At 41.1% G+C, this 18802-nt stretch overlaps 1 protein-coding gene across 1 annotated transcript in view; it reads left to right on the forward strand.

Moving 5' to 3' along the window:
- The window catches only part of rngtt (RNA guanylyltransferase and 5'-phosphatase), a 71247-nt gene that overhangs the window by 14748 nt on the left and 37697 nt on the right, over positions 1-18802 (forward strand). The window contains exons 9-10 of the mRNA XM_068708346.1: positions 6751-6886; positions 10350-10421. Of these exons, the coding sequence (XP_068564447.1) occupies positions 6751-6886; positions 10350-10421 (208 nt within the window). The remainder of the gene's footprint in view (positions 1-6750; positions 6887-10349; positions 10422-18802) is intronic.

Here is an 18802-nt window from a genome sequence, read left to right on the forward strand (position 1 = left end):
CATTCGCCCAATACTCATTTTCACCGAACAGAGCCTGAACGCGTCGTAATGTAACCGAACAGAACCTTCGGTCGTTGTCCATCAGCCACTGTTATAGTTCTCCTCCGGTCAGTTTCAACACAGATTGGTTGTTTACAATTCAACATTATCAGAGATCGGCAAGCAGAAAGCAGAAATGCCGATGAAAAATCCAAAATAGCCCATGAAATAAGGAATAGTAATCCCACATCATTCATTATGCATGAACATTAATTATGAGTTATTCTCAAACTGATAGCACTGTTAGTTGTGTGTAAGGTGTGTGTGTGTGTGTGTGTGTGTGTGTGTGTGTGTGTGTGTGTGTGTGTGTGTGTGTGTGTGTGTGTGTGTGTGTGTGTGTGTGTGTGTGTGTGTGTGTAGGTAGGTGTGGCGCTGTCCCTGGCAACTGAAACCAAGCGGAGCTGGAAAGAGAGGCGGTTTAAACAAAGCCAGGTCTTTTATTTCATATGTTGGCATAGGCAACAGTGTATTTATGTATTTATTTATTCATCGGCCCACCAATGAGCAAATCTGTTTTATCGCTGTAATTTAATTGTTGTAATTGTTGCACATTTTGTAGCCGTTTTTAATTTCAATAAAAAGGAAAGTCCTTGTCCTCATCTCTCATTAGACAATATAGCAAAGTAACGTACAATATAAAAGCTTTGAACAACCTCCAGTATTTCTCACTGAAGCTTTGAAGCACCAACAATGTTATTTGCGACAGCGCCGCTAGGGAAGTAGCTCTTCCTCAGTGGCGGTAGGGAAGTAAACCATAAATGCAGTTGCCAAAACATCGGTGCAGACGTGTGACTCATGCTTTCCTCGATTTTCAAACGGTTGGTACGCGGAAACGCTTCATTGATGACGAACAAATGGTTGTTTTGGTAAATGTACGTCTAGTTAAGCTTCTTATCTCCGATTAAGTCCACAGCTGTTTCGCTGAGCCCTTCTATAGGAAGCATCGGGGCTGTCAACAGAGGTGCCCAGGGGTGAGACCCCTGATAGTGGGAATGGGACATTTTTGATGATCAGTCATTCACACAATTATGAAATAATTTCCTTTATGAACAACTAAATTCCCGTATAGGTTAATCAGACTTTGAGACAATTTGTTGCACTTTCTTCTGCATGTAACTTACTCAAAAAAAACCCCACCAGAACAGCATCACATCTAACACAAGAATATAGTATCTGTCATCTTTTTGTTTCCACTCTTAACTCCATCATCTAAATGAGAAATCAACCTGGCCTCTCTGGGTATGAAAGAGCAGTCCTGCCCATTGACGCACCACTAATGATGTGCAAAGCTGCAGGATCTGATCTCAGGCCTCCCCTGGAGCTCAGCTGCTGTCAGTCATGCCGCGGGACTAGACTGGCAAAGCCGACACAATGGACGCCTGTGCCTCATTAGGGCTAAAGTGCTCGGGGGGGTGGGGGTGGGGGGGGGGGGGGGGGGTGGGGGGGCTGGATGAGGATGAAATCTGAGGCTCACAGCACCCATCAGAAGACAGCAGTGGGAAGGACAGAGAGCAGGCCGTAAGGGAATAAAGGAGCACATTGGATTGAATATTGTCTGATGGGTCCTGAGAAGACAATACGGTGTATTTCAGGGAGAGACGAAGAAAAGGACCACTGGGTTTGACACCGCACTAATGGGCTCTCTTCTGCTTTCTTCTGAACGTACTTGACGGCGTTAGCCGCGGCTAACTGGCCAATTATACGGCGGGGGGAACCACTTGAGCTCAGACCTGTTGTGTCCTCACTGGTCGACAGATCCTCTCTGATGCGACACGCTGTTTGATCTTCTGAGACGCCGGCCCTTTGCTGGGATAAAAGATATCGTCCCTTTCACACAATAGGATCTTCTTGACTGCGGCAATTTGCGTAAAATGAGCCATGCAGGCATTTCCTATTCCCTGTCTTGACTGCTTTTATGTCTTTTTAATGCGTTCATTGTGTCCACTCCCACCCCGGAAATATAAGTGCAGCTATATCAGGCCCACTCACCATTCTTTCCGTTGCCACAGGACTTTTGGACGACCCTGATTTATATCTCAAGGCTTATGTTTTTTTTTTTTTTGACCGGCGTGGGAGGGGGAGGGGGAGGGGGTCAAAGTCATCCCTCTGAGCTCTCCACCAATCTCTTTTATCTGAACAGGGTGTTGAGGGTTATGATACCACTTTCATTGGCGAGTCTGCGTGAGGAGCGTTCGAGTGTAATGGAAATAATTAGGTTACCCGTCTAGCCTCTCATTCCACTACCCCCCCCCCCCGAAAAACAAAAGCCCTCATTGAAAGGATCACCCGCATACCTCACAGGGAGCGGCATCTACCTACGCATTTATTCCCAAACGTACAAAAAGCAGAGCGTTTAATCAAAGGCGAGCTATTTCTGAAGCTGATGGGTTTCTTCTCCTCTCATCCCCTCCCAACTTCACTTGTACGAGAACAACATTCACCGCTGTTTCCACAAAAAAAAAATTGGGCTGTCAAGTTCGATAGTAATCTCGCGACACATGGTGCCTCAAATATAATGGACGTAGTGATAAAGAGCTGCCCTCTCAAGAGAACGCACCGCCTTGTGTTTGGCTTCAAAATGCAGTCAATTGTCTTTTGTACTAAAAACGCACTATGATTAGTTATTTATAGGTTTTCGTGTTATCTCTGCGGTGTAATTCTGTGCGGATTTAGAAGCCATTTGAAATGACTTTTCATGTGAGAACCCAAATTGCAGCTTAATATTAAAGTTGCACTTTTTCCAATATTTGTATTGATTATCAACCAGGATTTTGGTCAACTTGTTATAACGGCCCTCAGTTAATTTATTCAGCCTGGCTGCTTTTTGTAATAAAGTATTGTGACACTATACAGAAATGGCAACTATCTCTGATAATTGATTCACTTTTTTAGATGTTTATATATACATATATATATATATATATATATATATATATATATAATATTGTAAATTGAATAAGTTTGAGGTTCACTGTGAAACAAAAACTATTTGAACAACATCTGCATGGCTTTCTGAGGTATTTTGATGGGCATTTAAAAACTAATCATGAAACATAAATTGCAGCTCTAAACTATGAATTTGGGAAAACAGAAGTACCTTTAAGTAGGACCCCGAGTACAATTCTGATTTCAGAGCTGACTTTTGTCAGCTGGTATATTATTCTACGCACACAATATTTCTTGGCAGCTTGTCAAGTTTCTCACTTTGAACCAGCTGGTATCGATGGCGTATTTAATACATCTAATCCCTTTGTGATTATGATTGAGAGTCACAGCAGGTATGGGAAATGCATAGCTTTGTCAGTTCAGTGGGGAAAGTCATTAATCTCAAGCCTGTCATCAGACTTTGTTTTCCCCCTTCAGCTTGTGTTGATATCTGAGTTGGTGCACCGAGCTTTCTACTCTTTTTTTATTTAATTTTTTTTATGGCATATATTCCAGTATATGTCAAAGTTACAAGATAATTAGCCTCTGTTTCCAGTCCCATTGATTGTAATATTTAACCTTTGGAAACAGGAAGCAGTTGCTCATTAGTTCCTCCTGCTTATTGCCACTTGGTATTTTGTGTTAAAGAGCAGCAGGCAGCCCACAAAGTGTAATTGGGTTCATAAGAGGTGTGTAATGAAGCCATCAGATTGCGAATAGATTTTTTTTTTTTTTAACTTTTATGCAGTCAAGTCATTTACAATGTGACTGAGCTCACAGCAGCATGCATTACCAGATAAGCCCAACCCGACTCATCAGCTAGAAAACAAAATGACTTCTTGCTCCAACAGTCAGTCAGTCAGTCAATCAATCAAACGGTCATTTAGAAAATGTATTGGGTGCAATTAAGGTAATCGGGGTAATTATTCAAGCTGTTTCTCAATAAAAATGCCGAGCGTTCAGATGTGCTGCTTTTCTGGGTTGTTGTAAACGAATTATCTTTGGGTTAATGCTGCTGTTTCTCAGAAGATATTTGAAGACGTCTCATTGGGCTTCAAAGATATTTTAATAGCCATTTTCAGAAATTTTCTGAAATCTTTAAAGTTTCTATACGTTGGAGTCAGATCATAAATATAGCGACAAACGACTAGTTGGACCACAACACTCGGCGTTCAGATCGTATCATGGTTTTGAGTCACGAATCGCATCAGCTGGGGACAAAAAGGAGTAAATATAACATTTAGAGATCCCCGATCACGTTTTTATTTAATTTTTTTTGTGCTGAGCGATGAGCCATGTTTGCCGATGCAGCGCATACTTTACCCATATAGAACTACTTCTTTTTTCCCTCTCACAAGCCTTTAATCTAAAAGATGAAGAACGTCATTTACCAAGCGATGCGTTTCCACGCGCCGCTTACCTTATTCAAGTTGCAGTTGCTGCATTCTTATGGAATTGGAGAGACTGCGCAGACATGGTTGGATCTTAAGCAGGAAACGGCTGGGCTTCCATTTCATGAAGGGGAATTAAAACGCTCATGAAGGCTTGTCTCCAGGTGGTTTGCTCCGACTTGTCAGAAGACATTTACATAAAGCTGAACCTCTCTTGACTGCTCGCCGGCTTTGGAGGCGTGAATTGGAACAGGCTGTCGCACCTTTTTTAAATATTTGATTCCATATGTGTGAAGGATTCTTTTAACATTGTTAAAAGGACCCTGCCATGTTTATGGGCCTACTGTTCTACTGACACTCATTATACCAAATACATATCTATGGAAATAACGATTGTGCTTCTTGAGTGTCAGAAATGACATGTGACAAAATAGAAATCCCAGGAAATGACAGTGTCGACAAAGCAGTTGGATAAAGATCCTTCAGCAGTGAACGCTCACCGTTGCCACAGTTGAAGACTATTCTGAAGAATAACACAAAGGCAACAATGGTGCCTGTGTTTTTGGGTGTGGCCCATCTTTTCAGCTTGTTTCTGGGAACTAAACAGACGGGAGGATGAAGGATTTTGTCAGTCCTCTGTCCCTCATTTGAAAAACTGCCTGTCATGTCTGCCAACGCAGTGATCCTCAGACTCTCTTGATCAAACAAAAAACATTTGGTACAGACACTTTGCTTGCTTTTCGTGCCTATTATATCTTTGTTACCAAGCCTGTATATAATCTGTTTGTTGAAAAACTGTTCGACCCTTATTTATATAAAGGAAACTTTTTGAGATGTAACTAATCAACAAACTGACCAATTTAGACACAACCTCACAATCCACATATTAGTCTCGTCTTTCTAAACTGGTCAGCGCTTGCCGAGAAGGAGCATTCCTTGAAATTGTAATTAAGTTTCAAATGATCCGTATGTCCTCATAATATATTATATCAGATGGAATTAGAGCTGTGAACAGATAACCTTTACCACTTACGCCTCCCAGAGATAATTATATCTGAGAGTAAAAGTGTGCCCTTGTGTTATTTGGAGAATATTCCGTGCCCACTGTTGTGTTTTTGAAGAGTGAAGCTGGAGGTGTAAGGCTGATACAAGTCTCAAAGTCACGGTGTTGGAGTCTTAATGTCCGTGCTTCATGCTTTAGCAACCGGACACACCTGTGAGCTTAATGAAGAGGAAGAGCGGAGACAAATTAATACCAGCCAAATGCTCCTATCATAACCCCACGCTGGTAACTGGCCCATTTTGACAGCTATTTTTTTTTTTTTTTTTTTTGCAGTCTAGCAGTCACTGCTCTGAGGTTTTTTGAATCTTCCAATTGAGTGCACTCGTGGGTGAAAAAGTAATTTTCCAGCAGTCCTTGGAGTTTCTCCCATACTTATTTTTACCGAAGCCAAAACAGGATAAGATGGAAAGAAATAGCAGTGAAACCCTTTCAGTGTAATGCAGTCTAATCCAATAATACCAACAAGATATATATATATATATATTTGTTTAGTCAAAGGGAGTCTAATTATTGTTACAGAGTCCTCTCTCGCTGTCCCGGATACCATTTTTGAGGCCTTGAAGCTTCACTCACAACGACTAAAACACAAGCTTTACAAGATTACTCTATCTTCAAATTGCATACAAGCGAAGGCTTTTGTGTTGATGCAAGGCAACCAGGGACGACTGTAATAGAAAAAAATAATTTGTTTTCAACTCATTGTTTAGTACTGATGCTGCTGCGAGAGGTTAAAGTTGGTAGTTATGTGTATATTTGTTGCCAAGCTGTCAAAACCTAATTAAAAGTAAAATGAAAAAAACAAGGCTTTACTGTTTGCAATGATTGTTCCCACAAAGCGCGGCTGAATGAAAGGAGCAGTGTTTGCTTCGGTAATAAGATGCCATTAGCAGGTATCTGTTTGGTTATCTTACTTATTTTCTGAGACATGATAAAAGCTCTAACAGCTTTGTCTTTTGTTATTATTTGAGACATATATGCAGCCTCGGTTGTTTTTGTCGTTGCTGAGTGGAACCAAAAGCTTAAGTGTTGCTTCTCTCCGCTCACAGCAATTCAGCCTTTTTAAGTGTGATTACCGTATTAAGTCCTCCAAATAAAGGACGTAAAGAAAAATTACAGGCAGGAAAATTGTGTGGAGGAATGCACTTTTAGCAGAGCGATGCTTAACGTCTTAATAAAGCATCGCGAGGGTCATAATAGTTGACGGTGATCCCAAAGAAAACCAAATCCAACACACTGACTGAAATGGAACACATCTGCATGTTCTATCAATGAAATCAAACACTAATGAAACAAATGATTGATAATGTATAATGTATCCGTCTTCTCCTGCAGGTACATGATGTTGATCAACGGGAAAAATGAAGTATTCATGATCGACAGAGACAACAGCGTCTTCCACTTGGCGAACCTAGAGTTTCCTTTCCGGAAGGACCCACGTGTCCACCTGTCAAATACTCTGTTGGATGGGGTGAGTTATTGTCCCTTCTTGTCTTTCTATTGGATTGCTATATATATATCGTGCCATGTTAGCTTCTCCACCATAGCTGTTTCTCCCTTGACTGACTACCGCATGTCTCCTCCATCTCCATCCTTGTCTCGCTCCCGCCCCGCCGCACAGTCTTACAGATAACTGACATCAGTCGCCCAAACCTCAGGTGAAAGAAAAGCATGTTGGGGGGGGGAATGAGCAGCCATGTCGTGAAGAAGCAGCGAGTGAAATGTTTCACGGTTTTCTGTCACTCTTCCATGCGCTGTTGTTTTGTGCTGCTCAGCGGTGCGTCTCCCCCTGGGTGACGACCGGGGTCTCCGGCTTCTCCTCACCTGTAACACTCGGCTCAGACTTGTTTTGGCATACTTGTGCCGTTGAGGTCACATAGCTCCCCGGCAGCAGCGGGTGCACACGCATGAGTCATTATCACACTAACTGGAAACACAGGAAAAAGGAAATCTCAGCCGAGATTTGATTATAGATGTCTGGCAGTGTTTAGTGTTTGATATTCCGGTATGGGGGAGATGACGGCTACGTCGCCTGTGATTGTTTTTTGTTTTTGCTCCTGGCCTTGTTTTCGTCAGAGTTTAGCAATTTTATGCAAAATAGGAATGCGCTTCCTCTCGGCTTTAACAGCTGCTGATTGATGCGGCGCAATTTCAGTTTCCTCATCGAGCAGGACATCTAATTGCGGCGCGTTAGTGCTACTTTGAAGGAGCGGTGAGGACGTGTGCTTAGATCGCTACAAGGTTTGTTTTGGCTTCGTTTATTCATCTGTTGATGCTTCTGGCTCTCGGTTCAGCGAGGCTGTGTGGTGAGCCCTGAAGAAGCCCAGCTGTGTTGTCTGATATGCTTCATCTTTAGCCCAAAGGCACTGGTCTTTGTCTTGACGCGCTGTTTTCGTCGTACGGCGTTTAATGAGCTTTACATCAACTCCAGTTCCAATATTGGATGAGTGCGCAGCGTAGATTGAATTCCTGGCGGCTTCTTTTTGGCCACGTTGATGTATTCATCTGCTGCTCTCGGTCTGTGCAACGGTTCAGCGCACCAGATGCACGGCGATGGCGGCCTCCTGCTATGACATCATTGCTTCTCTCCAACCCCTCCTACAGCGAGCTGTACGGCTGCCATTCACTCCTCTTCTACACTCCTCCGGTCCGGCTTTTGGAAGTGTACCGTTTGGTCTTTTGGCCGGTCCGATGAAGTGAAGTCATGTCAGCCAGTAGGAATGCACACGTGGAATATTTTTTCTTTTGATTGATGATTGTTCATTGTACCACACTACGAATAGTCTGGGAGCTAAATTCCAAAAATGCTAATAGTCGAGTGAAGCTAATGCCAAAGCACCTTCACCTGTGGCTGCCACTACCACTCTTGAGGTTTAAAAAGTCCCAGCACCTGTAGCTAAATATAAAGTGAAGAATTATTTCCGCTGGAGTGTAGAGACTCATTAGATGAGTTCACTTCTTCTGATCTTGGAGGCAGCTTTTCAGAATTGTTTCACGAAGGGCACGGAAGTCAAAGAGAAGTCGGGACGGGTTTGCTCGACGTACTTCAGATTCGTGGTTTCGGCGTCCGTGTGACTGAGATGGTCCACGTGAGTTTGCTCGATGTAATCTTTGCCATCTGCCCGAGTCTGCAGACGTCTGCATGAAGCCCACAATGTGTGGCTGTGCAGACTGTACGCACAAGCTCCTCTTTCCTCTCACCTTAGCTTCGACTACGTTGATGTTTTAAGTTATTGTCTTGACTCCAGATTGCAAAGCAGGTTTCCATCCACATTTCGAAACGCATCTGATTCATTTAGATGAGAAGACGCTGCAATCAACATGTCTTTAGCAGATGAAACAGTAACTGTTATGTCCACACAGGCCCTCATAGAGAGAATTAGGGCCACATAGTGAGGTGAAATAAAATGAAAATGGCACTTTGTCAGTGTACGTCTCTGGCTTGACCTTTTACACCAGACTCCCTGGAGCTCATATGTAGCCAACCTCAATAAACACAGCTTGATATAGTGGACTATATAACAATTATACTTCAAAAGAGGGCTGCAACATTAAATGACTTCAACATGAATTAGAATAATTCAAACTTCATTTTTTATATTCCTGTCAATAGAGATGCACCGATTCCAATTGCCGATGACCTGCAGATTACATATTTTTTTTTTGTATATATTTATAATCGACAACAAGGCTCCTGACATCTTTCACCACCGTCCAGAAATATTATTCCAACCGTCCCAAAATCAGTGTAAACCGTCAACAATTCTTAAATGTTATCCTTTTACTTTGTTAATGTCGTTTATAGTGATTATTAGCATAAAAACAGAAATGTAACGATTCGGTAATTAATTATTGTATTTTTATTTAAATACTTGCTTTAATTAAAAACCAATTCTTGGCTTAAGTAGTTTTTAAATTGTGTATTATAAGCAGCTTAGTGTTAGAAAGGTAAACGGTTCATAAGTCCCCGATGAGCAGCATGCGTGGGAGTGAATATAATAACCGAGTGGTTAAGTAACTTGTTCTCTAATGGTTTACTGTTGATCCTCCACGGCTTATTTTGGACTTGTAGTTGCTACAAATTGCAAGCTTTGTGTCTTCTTCACTCAAGCTGAAGAACTTCTATACGACCACCCAAAAAAAAAAAAAAAAAAAAAAGCAGAAATATGAGACTGACTGGCCAGCGAGCTGAAAAACATCCGGTCCGATCGATTGGTTCTTATCTACCTGCCAACCTTTACGCTTCCTTGTTTGTTCCTTTGTCGAAGTGTCTATGTAATGATCAAGCCTCTCTGCCACTTCTAACCTGCTAACCCTCTGCATGTCAGTTACACAGCAGCGGAGCCTGAAAGTTTCATGAGGGGATGGGGAATAACTGTAGTGCTCTGAATGTATAGTGCTTCGCTTTTATATTTATACCAGGTAAAGCGCCCTACTTTCACTTACGCTGCTTTGGCGGCGGTGACGTCTGCATCTGTGCTGTCACAGCATCGCCCGGTTGCGTAACGGTTCTTTGAATACTTCCCATGTGTCTGCTGGGTGTCCTGCACCACCGCTGCACCTGACTTTCAACTCGAGAGCCTTGCATAATAGATGTGCGATGCTATTTCTGCTTCGTGTCCTTCTTTACGAGACCACACACACACACACACACACACACACACACACACACACACACAACACACATACACACATAAACATACACATCCTCACACGGCACACACCCACCTCCCCAATTCCTTGCTATCCCCCTCATCGCTGCAGGCATCTCCCTCTCTGAACATGCGTCCTCTTGAGAGCACTGTTTTTCATTCTCCATAACTACTTCTACAGAGGAACCACATCTTTCTGTACATTTTCTACATCTTCTCCTCTCAGTCGTGTATACTTGCCTCAATGACAACAATGTGTTTCTCTTGTCTTTATCTCTGCAGGAGATGATCATCGACAAGGTGAACGGTCAGCCCGTCCCGCGCTATTTGATATACGACATCATCAAATTCAACGTGAGTAGCCCCCCCCCCCCCCCCCCCCCCCCACCTCCCGGCCGTTTAAGAGCGCGTTGCCTTTCTTTTGACCCGTCGCTCCTGAGGAAAAACCTGAGAGATTAGAAGAGGTCAGACGTAATAGACAAACAGAACATTGGACGCATGCGTGCTCTATCAGCAGCTTCTTCTGCCCTCTCCTTTTAATCTACTCTTAACAAGGGTCTAGTTCAGCAGACAGAGGTTTTGTTTTTTTTTGCGGTGGTGGTCTATCAACAGTTTGGTGGAATACATAACCGGCGCAAGGTGCGAGCTGTTCGTCAGGAGAAGGCTTTGATGTGCTTTGCTTATCCTGAAGTCTGAATAATCTAATTCCCCGTTGGGTTCCTTCATGGCTCTATAGCAGGCAGCAGAGCCGTGTTGCAGGGAAGCACATGACTCTGCTTGACCCCCCCCCCCCCCCCCACACCTTGTCACGCACTGAGCTTTACTGAAGCTTTACCCGAGGCACCACACTGGGGCCCAACACGTCTCACCCACACTCAATACTTCTCTATAAGCGAGGTCTTTGTGCTTTCACCACTAAAATTGGTTTTGCTGAGCTCCATTGACTTTTGATGAGAACTAAAATGTTGTTCAATATTAATCCAAACTTTGTCAGAGTCACTGTATTGGGCTCAAGTGAACCTGATCCTCAGTCCATTACAGGCATTATAGCTGGGCAGCAGTAATTCTCCTGGTGCCTTCTGTACATAATTGGCTTTTATGTGTAATAGGATGTTTTTCCTGTTGCTGTGTAAACTGCCTGTACTGATTACGGTGAAGAACCGCTTGTATGTCAAAAAAAAAAAAAAAAAAAACCCGGCACAGAAGCATTCCTTTACAAATGCTGTTCAAATATTTTGCTTATCGTAGTCAAGTAGTCGGTTTACAGTGTTCATTTTGGGTGTTTCATACATGACAGCACATCGAGGGGAAACGGTTCTTTACTTTATTCCTGTGACAGGCTGCTGTAGCCCTGACTCTGGGTCGTGATAGACGGGACAACAATGTTCATTTCTTCTCAATTTAAAAACAAGCCAATGTGCTGCAGCAGCAAAACGGTTCCACAGCTACCTTTTTTATATAGTCATATTATTCAGTAAAAGTGAAGTTCTCGGTTTAAATACTTTATATTTATGTAAAAAAAAATATACAAATTTCAATTTGATGGTAATCTGCATGATAAATAATAAAAAATATGTATATATTTTTTTAATAATAATCATCTTAAATCTTAAAATGATCAATTGGAACCGGACAGATGTAATATCTACAAGATGTTTCCACCGTATCCGTTATTTTGACTCGGCCATTTTTCTTGAGAGCCGCCTCAGGTCAACATTAAAAGGCTGTTAATTGCTAACACTTTTACAAACGGTAAATGAATTCATGCCTTCAACCGATCTGCGTAATGCTAATGGCAAGCAGGCAGACAAGGAGACAAATGAGCCGCCGGTTTGCTCTTAGCAAGCCTCAGCTGTCTTACTTCTGAAAACTTGATGAATACCTCCGGATGAGGCGGAGGAGGAGGGGGGGGGGGGGGGGTTACTCCTGCCATCATGTTTGGCTGTTGCCTCCTCTTTTTTTTTTTTTCTTCCTCCATTGATCAGGAGGATCAGACAAGCAAGCGGCTCAATAAAGGCTCCAGCGGCGAGGGGAACGTCTTTGTAAGATGGTGCAGAGGTTAGCAACTCCACATGGCTGACACCCCCCACCCCCCAACCCCACCAGTACAGCGCTGTTGTATTGATCCCAGCCGACCACTATTAGCCTTCTCCGTTATCTGTGGTGGGCTGCTCCTTGGCGCCGAGGCTCCATCCTGAGACCGAAGGATGGAAATGCAGCAGGAGGGAGAACACGCCACCTGCGAGGCCCATGGCCCTACGTGACACCTCACTCGTTCGCAAAGTCACACACGGCACAGCCCTGGGATTCTTTCCATTAGAGCGCGATGAGAGGTGTGTGTTCTCTCGCCGCGATTGGTGATTTAGCCGCGAGTGAAGGGTCAGAGTTTACTTTGCTCCGTGGATGAATGAGCGTCAGCATATACTGTGCAGTTCATGTCGGAGCCGTTGATATTCCTGGTCATAAATCAGTGTTATTATGTCGAGAGTAGTGATGTGTAGAGTACCTCTGCGACCATATACCTGACTGAACCTGACTATTACCGTGAGACATGGAGGGAATCTATTTCTGCTCCTGCTGCAAAGTATAAAAAAACCTCTTTTTTTTCTCCCTCTTTCTGGAAAGTTGTTGCAGCTCGTCAGTCCCTGTCAGCTCCCCCACTGTGGGCGAACTGACAAGATGTGATGAAAGCACAACAACTATTACATATATGTCATTAATTTTGACATTACTGTAGAAGGCTATTATCTAGAAATAAAACTGTGGAGGTTTTCATTCGACATCGACGTCAATGTCTTGACACTTTGATTGACCTCGTTGTGTTTTACGTTGCCAAAATAAATGTCACCGTAGTTGCGCAGTTCGACAGGAGAATTGTGTCAATCACATTAACAGCCGAGCAGAAACGCTTATTAAAAAAAAAAGAAAAAGAAAATCCCCAAAAGGAACTTTATCTTTGGAGGTGTGGAGTGCTTTACTGATTTCAGCCCCATTTACTTCCACTTGAGAAGTTTGTCTGCAGGTACAGTCTGTAGCTCTGCGGGGCTTTTCCACCCTAAGAATAGTCCGCGGGCTGCATCATTCCTTTTGAAACCGACAGCTGCATCGCTCTTATGACGCACTGCAGATAAGAAAAGGTACGAGTTGACCGGTCAACATATTATTGCTCTCTAGCCAGCGAACACCACCAGTGTCTAACAGTGGCTTTACAGGAAACGTAAAGGTTGGTTTTAATTTGCTCGTAAATTGCAACACATCCTTCTTACTCTGGGTCTTTCATCCTACCTTTACCTGTGATTATCTACATGAGTCTTTCATGTTGAGCATGTGGTGTGACATGTGAAGATTAATTACGGAAAGAAGGTGGTTATTATGTGGATAATTGTACTAAAATGTAGCTGAGGGGGGCATTAATGCTCTCTATTTGATAACCTTAATTGCCTGAAAATGCAACACTGTGAGTGGTGTGCCCTGCATTATCTATACAATACTAATGTGCTTCCTTATCAGCCCCTGCCTACTGGTTGCTCGTGCCTTTTTATTTAGCACAGCTCACCCAAAGAATGGTCCGTTTTATTGTTTTTTATTTGAAACATATTCAGTGTTTGACATAGAAAATAGTCAAGTATTTAAAATTCAGTTCTGAAAAGAAGTGCTTCTCTTTTTCTGCAAATTATCTCGCCACTATGTTTGAACACAGTGATCTGACAGCTCATTACTGTGTGTAAATTACATTTCCTATACTCTTTTTTTTAACTCATTGTGAGACTGAGAGGTAAGCCCATCTACCTATTTAAGTAAGTGACTCGTAAAGGAGCCGAAAAAAAAAAGGCTCCAGGGACTACATGGACTGTCGATATAAATTACCAGTCTACATTTGTACACAAGTCAAGTCCGATGAGAAAGATGGAGGCTCTCCTGTGGGCAAGGTCTGGTTTAAACCTGCTCACGTTAGTTGAGATTTAGATCTGGAAAAGGCTGCTGTGTTCAGACTGCTCAACACCAAGAACAATGAAACATAGAGGATGGACATTCATAAGAAACATGGAGAGGAAGTCATAGTTCGAATGGCGTATACCTTTCCAGCATACTAGCAATACCAAAGAAATATAATATGAAGAAATATATATTTATATATATACACGTATATTTGTATCTGCCTAAAGATACTGCATGTGCATTGGCTTGGATGCTATGACGCAAATAGATGCAGTGTGTGGTTATAAACAGTTTCAGGCCAAAACAGCCTAAAAGCCTTTTTGTAAAAAATAATATATATCCCACGGGAAGCTGCACATTAAGCTTCTGTTGAGTGGTCCCAGCGCTGATTTTGTCAGCGTCGTATAATGTAATTTATTCCAAATCATCCCAGACAGTCGCACAGCTTTTAACGCTATTCCCAACACTGTCAGATTTCTCTTTTTAACGTGTTATTTTGCCGTATTCTTGAGGGCATCCATCAGCCTCTAGAGCCTCACGCTGAAGAAGGCTTTATTCCAGATTCTGCTGCTCTCTGGTTTATAACATTGAATAACTACAGTATCTGTATATAGATTCTCTATGCTCACAGTTCAATTTACCCATTATAGGGGTTTATGTAAGTAATGCACTGAATCGTTCCTGGTTGGGCATTGAATCCAATTTTTTGACTCTTTCCATTTATGGTGAATGCATCTGTTGATTCATGTTCCATAATATTTACTATTTTAAGAATCTTTAAAATAACGTGTGTAAACTCATAACTGTATGTTGAGAAAAACATTCTTAGGGGTGAAACTCATGATTGTATTCATAATATACTAATCTGCAGATTAGTTTCTTTAAAAAAAAAGAGTGGAAAATGTCTTCCACAATTTTTTTTATGACAACTTTCCTTCTCGACATTGTTAGAATATAAAGATATTAAGTTTACTATCACATAAGACAAAGACAAGCAGCACATTTTCCCACGTGACAAGTTTATTCTGAGAATTATTTAATTAATTACGTTTCAACTGTAGAGGATTGTATAAATAGACTGACTTGGAAATGTGAGCTTTACAATGCATATGTATTAATTGGAGGCAATATAGGCGGCGGTGTCCTCCGGCGAGCTGCACTATCGGCATCGGAGCAGATCAAGGCATTTCTTTAGAGATTAGTATCAGTTCCTGCATACAAAGCCAACGCTGTTGCTCGTCAAAAATGGTGCAGTGTGCTCCGTCTCTGGTGTAGCTCAAACCCACAGTGGTGACATTAAGTCAAAGTGTAGCAGCACAAACAAGTAAATGGCAGCCATCGAGACGTATTACCTTCTGGTGCCACAGCAAAACGACCGCGAGGTGATTCCACTGATATGATCGGTCTTTATTCACGGAAATGTTGGATTAACAAGATTCTCATCGTCTGTATTTTTACTGTTGAACAGGCGTGGACAGCACATGCCTTGAATCATCCACACTTACATCTTGTTCTGTCCCGATGACACGGCTGACAGACGGTGCAGAATGTGTGGGACATGATACCAGCTGTTGCTCCAGTAGAATATAATGTGATTATTTTTTTTTTTTTTTCATTTCACACTGAAAAAGAAAAACAAGTCCTCAGTGATGCCTAATTGAGACTTTCTCAAACTTTTAATTTGCCTTTGACCTTATTTGTAGTCATTATAGAGCTGTGACTGCATTGAGCGAGTCGGGGCGACTCTGAAACAGACACAGTCATGACATACTGCTCGATTATCATGTCGTTATGGCTAATGTCTTAGCAACGTGGGCATCCCAAAGGAGTCGTATCAGGCCACCTGATAATTGCTAGTCCAATATCTTTTCTACCTTTAACTGTTTTAGACCATAAAATCCTTAAGTGGATTTAATACTTAATTTTACTTGCTCTTAAACAAATTGTTCAGTCCAGAAAATAGTGAAAATGGCTCTTCACCCTTCTTTAGAGCCCAAGCTGACGTCTTGAAGTTGTTTTATTTGTATTCAGGCCATTCAATATATAGTAATATAAATTAGAGAAAACCCAAAAGCCACAAACCGTTTGATTTGAGAATCTGAAACTAGACCTCACATATTTGGCGTTTTGTTTTTTTAATTATCCAAATGGTTACTTATTTTTCAAAATGCTGTTATAAGACTTTTTACTTTATATGAAGGATACTTGGAGTTAATGTGTGTTAAAATGTTTGAGTGAATCGTCTTATTTCACAATTTTGATTTTAATTTAATTCTCTTGCTACATTTTTTTTATTGTGTCTGTATTTTAAAGACATGTAATTAAAAATGGAGTAAAATCTTTTCATAAGCAACACAATTCTCCCCCTTGACACCGTCTTTGAAATCGTAATGGCTTGTTTTTTTTACACACAGCAGGCACAGTCGTGTTTTCCGTGGTTATATATGAAAAGCAGTTGGTTGAAGATGTTTTGTCATTTAGAAGGCTCGACATTGTACTTGCTTACATAAGACTGCTCTGATCTTTTTTTTTTTTTTTTACTGCTTTGTGTAATATCTGTGTGACTCACGAGACGGTACAGTTTAGTAATTGTATCTAATCTTAACTAATCATTGGTCGTCCACCTCCTCATCCCCGTTGAAAAGGAATCGTTTCCCTCCCCCTGTGGTCCAATATTCCCATAGAAGGCTCTTGAGAAAAGAAGTGGCATTTACCAAACGGTAACCGAGCAGAATACAAATCCCCCCAAGTCACACCTTCTTGCTCAGTGCCTCTCGATATAGATCAGGAAATATTGATCCTTAACCCACTTGTGTAGGCACAATAAAGGTGTAAATGTTTCACTCTCTATTTTTTCATTTTTAAAAGGGTAAAATTGCAAATGTAGACAGAAAAATCTAAGAAGCCAAATGTTTGTCTGGTATCCCTTCCTAGTGTTAAACGCACAGCTTTGAAGAAAGGTTTACAATAGAGCTGCAACAGTTAGTCCATAATTGGTTTGTCCATTTTCATAATTATTTCTATCGCAAACTTTCAACAAAATCCAAATAATTTGCTGGTTTGAGCTTCTCATATGTGATGCTTTGTCTGTCTAATCAAAAGAATAATTGGGAGATAAATCTGGTATGAAAATAACGACTCATTGTAACCACATCTTACAGTGACCATTACATGTAAAAGCATTTATACAGCAAGTAAAACATGTAGGGGTAACTAAATAAATAGTATGAGGAGGAGCTAGCTGACAAAAATGAATAAATACAAAATATAAAGATCATTTAGATAGATGAGAATTAGAAATTAAGGGTCTTAAGATTGATCCCTGAGGAACTCCAAAGAAAAGCATCCTGTAGCCATTCTGCTTTCCAGTTAGCAAATATAATGCTTCCTTTTGTAATCATATATCATACTTAACTGTAAAATACCTTTTTTATATATATATATATATATATATATATATATATATATATATATATATATATATATATATATATTTTAATCAAAGGGGCAAAGAGTTTCCTTTTTAAAGTCATCAAGAAAACATCCAGTTTAGGAGAATGATTTGAAATGCTACAAAGCATTTGTAGATATGCGGAACACATTTTAAAATAGGCTTTTCTGTACATCATGGCCTGGTGACGTAGAGAGCGTTTGCCTCTCATCAATTTGTCTCCTGGCAGCCAAACAAATGGCAGCTTGGTTGTTGAGTTTGAGCTCCCTCTTTTCCTTTCCGATAACTTGTGAGAAATATGAAATGTCAGATTGTTGTCATACATTTAGTCCGTCTCCATCTGGCAATATTTATATCTACTTCTACGTTTCTTTTTTTGTACTGATAAAAGTGAGTCAATGTGTTTTAATCCCTTTGTCAATTGACCAACAGAGATATGTGGTGGTGACCGTACAGTTATGCTTGTTAAATTTGTTACTTGGCTGTTCTAATTTTCCAGCCAGGTTTGTTTATTGATAACAAGAAGCAGAAACTCAAGTAGTGTGTGTATTGTCTGTCTGTCTGTCTGGCGGCTCAGGTCGCTGTTCTTATCTTTTGAGAACAACTGTGTGTGGCTGGCCAATGATAGGAGGAAGAAACGCTTTCGCTGCGCTGAGTACTTTCGGTGTTGACCGTCTCATGAGCTCAACTGATGTCACGGTCCTGTTGGCTTACTGGAGGCACCTGCACACGGCTCACCTATGGTGTAGCTATAGATACGAGCTGTATGAAGAAACTTGGTTATATATTGATTATATGAGGATGTTATTGTGCGTGCCAAGGTTGTATAGCAACATTTTATTTTTTCTTTATTGACTAATTAATTTGTCCTTTGCTCCATAAATAGCACAAAATTGTAAATGCCCATAATTTTCCAAATTTGACATATTCACTAGTTCATCAAAAATGTATCCTAAAGAAGGACAAAGGAACCAGAAACACTCACATTTTGAGAAGCTAGAACCAGAGAGCTTTGGGCATTTTTACTTTTTTTTTAAATCACAATAGTTTTTTAATTTTTATTTTCTGTCGAGCAACTCGTCTTTTCATTTTCATCGCTGTTCCCAAATGTCAGGAATAAAACGGATTCCAACAAAAAGCTGCATTAAATATAACTTAGAGTTGGTGGAGAGGTCTATTTGTCCACTTTTTAAAATAGCTGTCTTGTTATGACTCACAATAGTTTTCTTTTAGATAAACAGTGTTTCCATGGCAGTGAATTGACTGCTCATTAATCTGTAAATCATTTCTCCAAAAGTGATTCAGTATGTATGTTAGATGTATGCTATAATGTAATATCGGAGGC

Source organism: Cebidichthys violaceus, unplaced genomic scaffold, assembly GCF_023349555.1.
Source record: "Cebidichthys violaceus isolate CVI_PGR_0920_01 unplaced genomic scaffold, fCebVio1.0.p SCAF_14, whole genome shotgun sequence".
NCBI lineage: Eukaryota > Metazoa > Chordata > Actinopteri > Perciformes > Stichaeidae > Cebidichthys > Cebidichthys violaceus.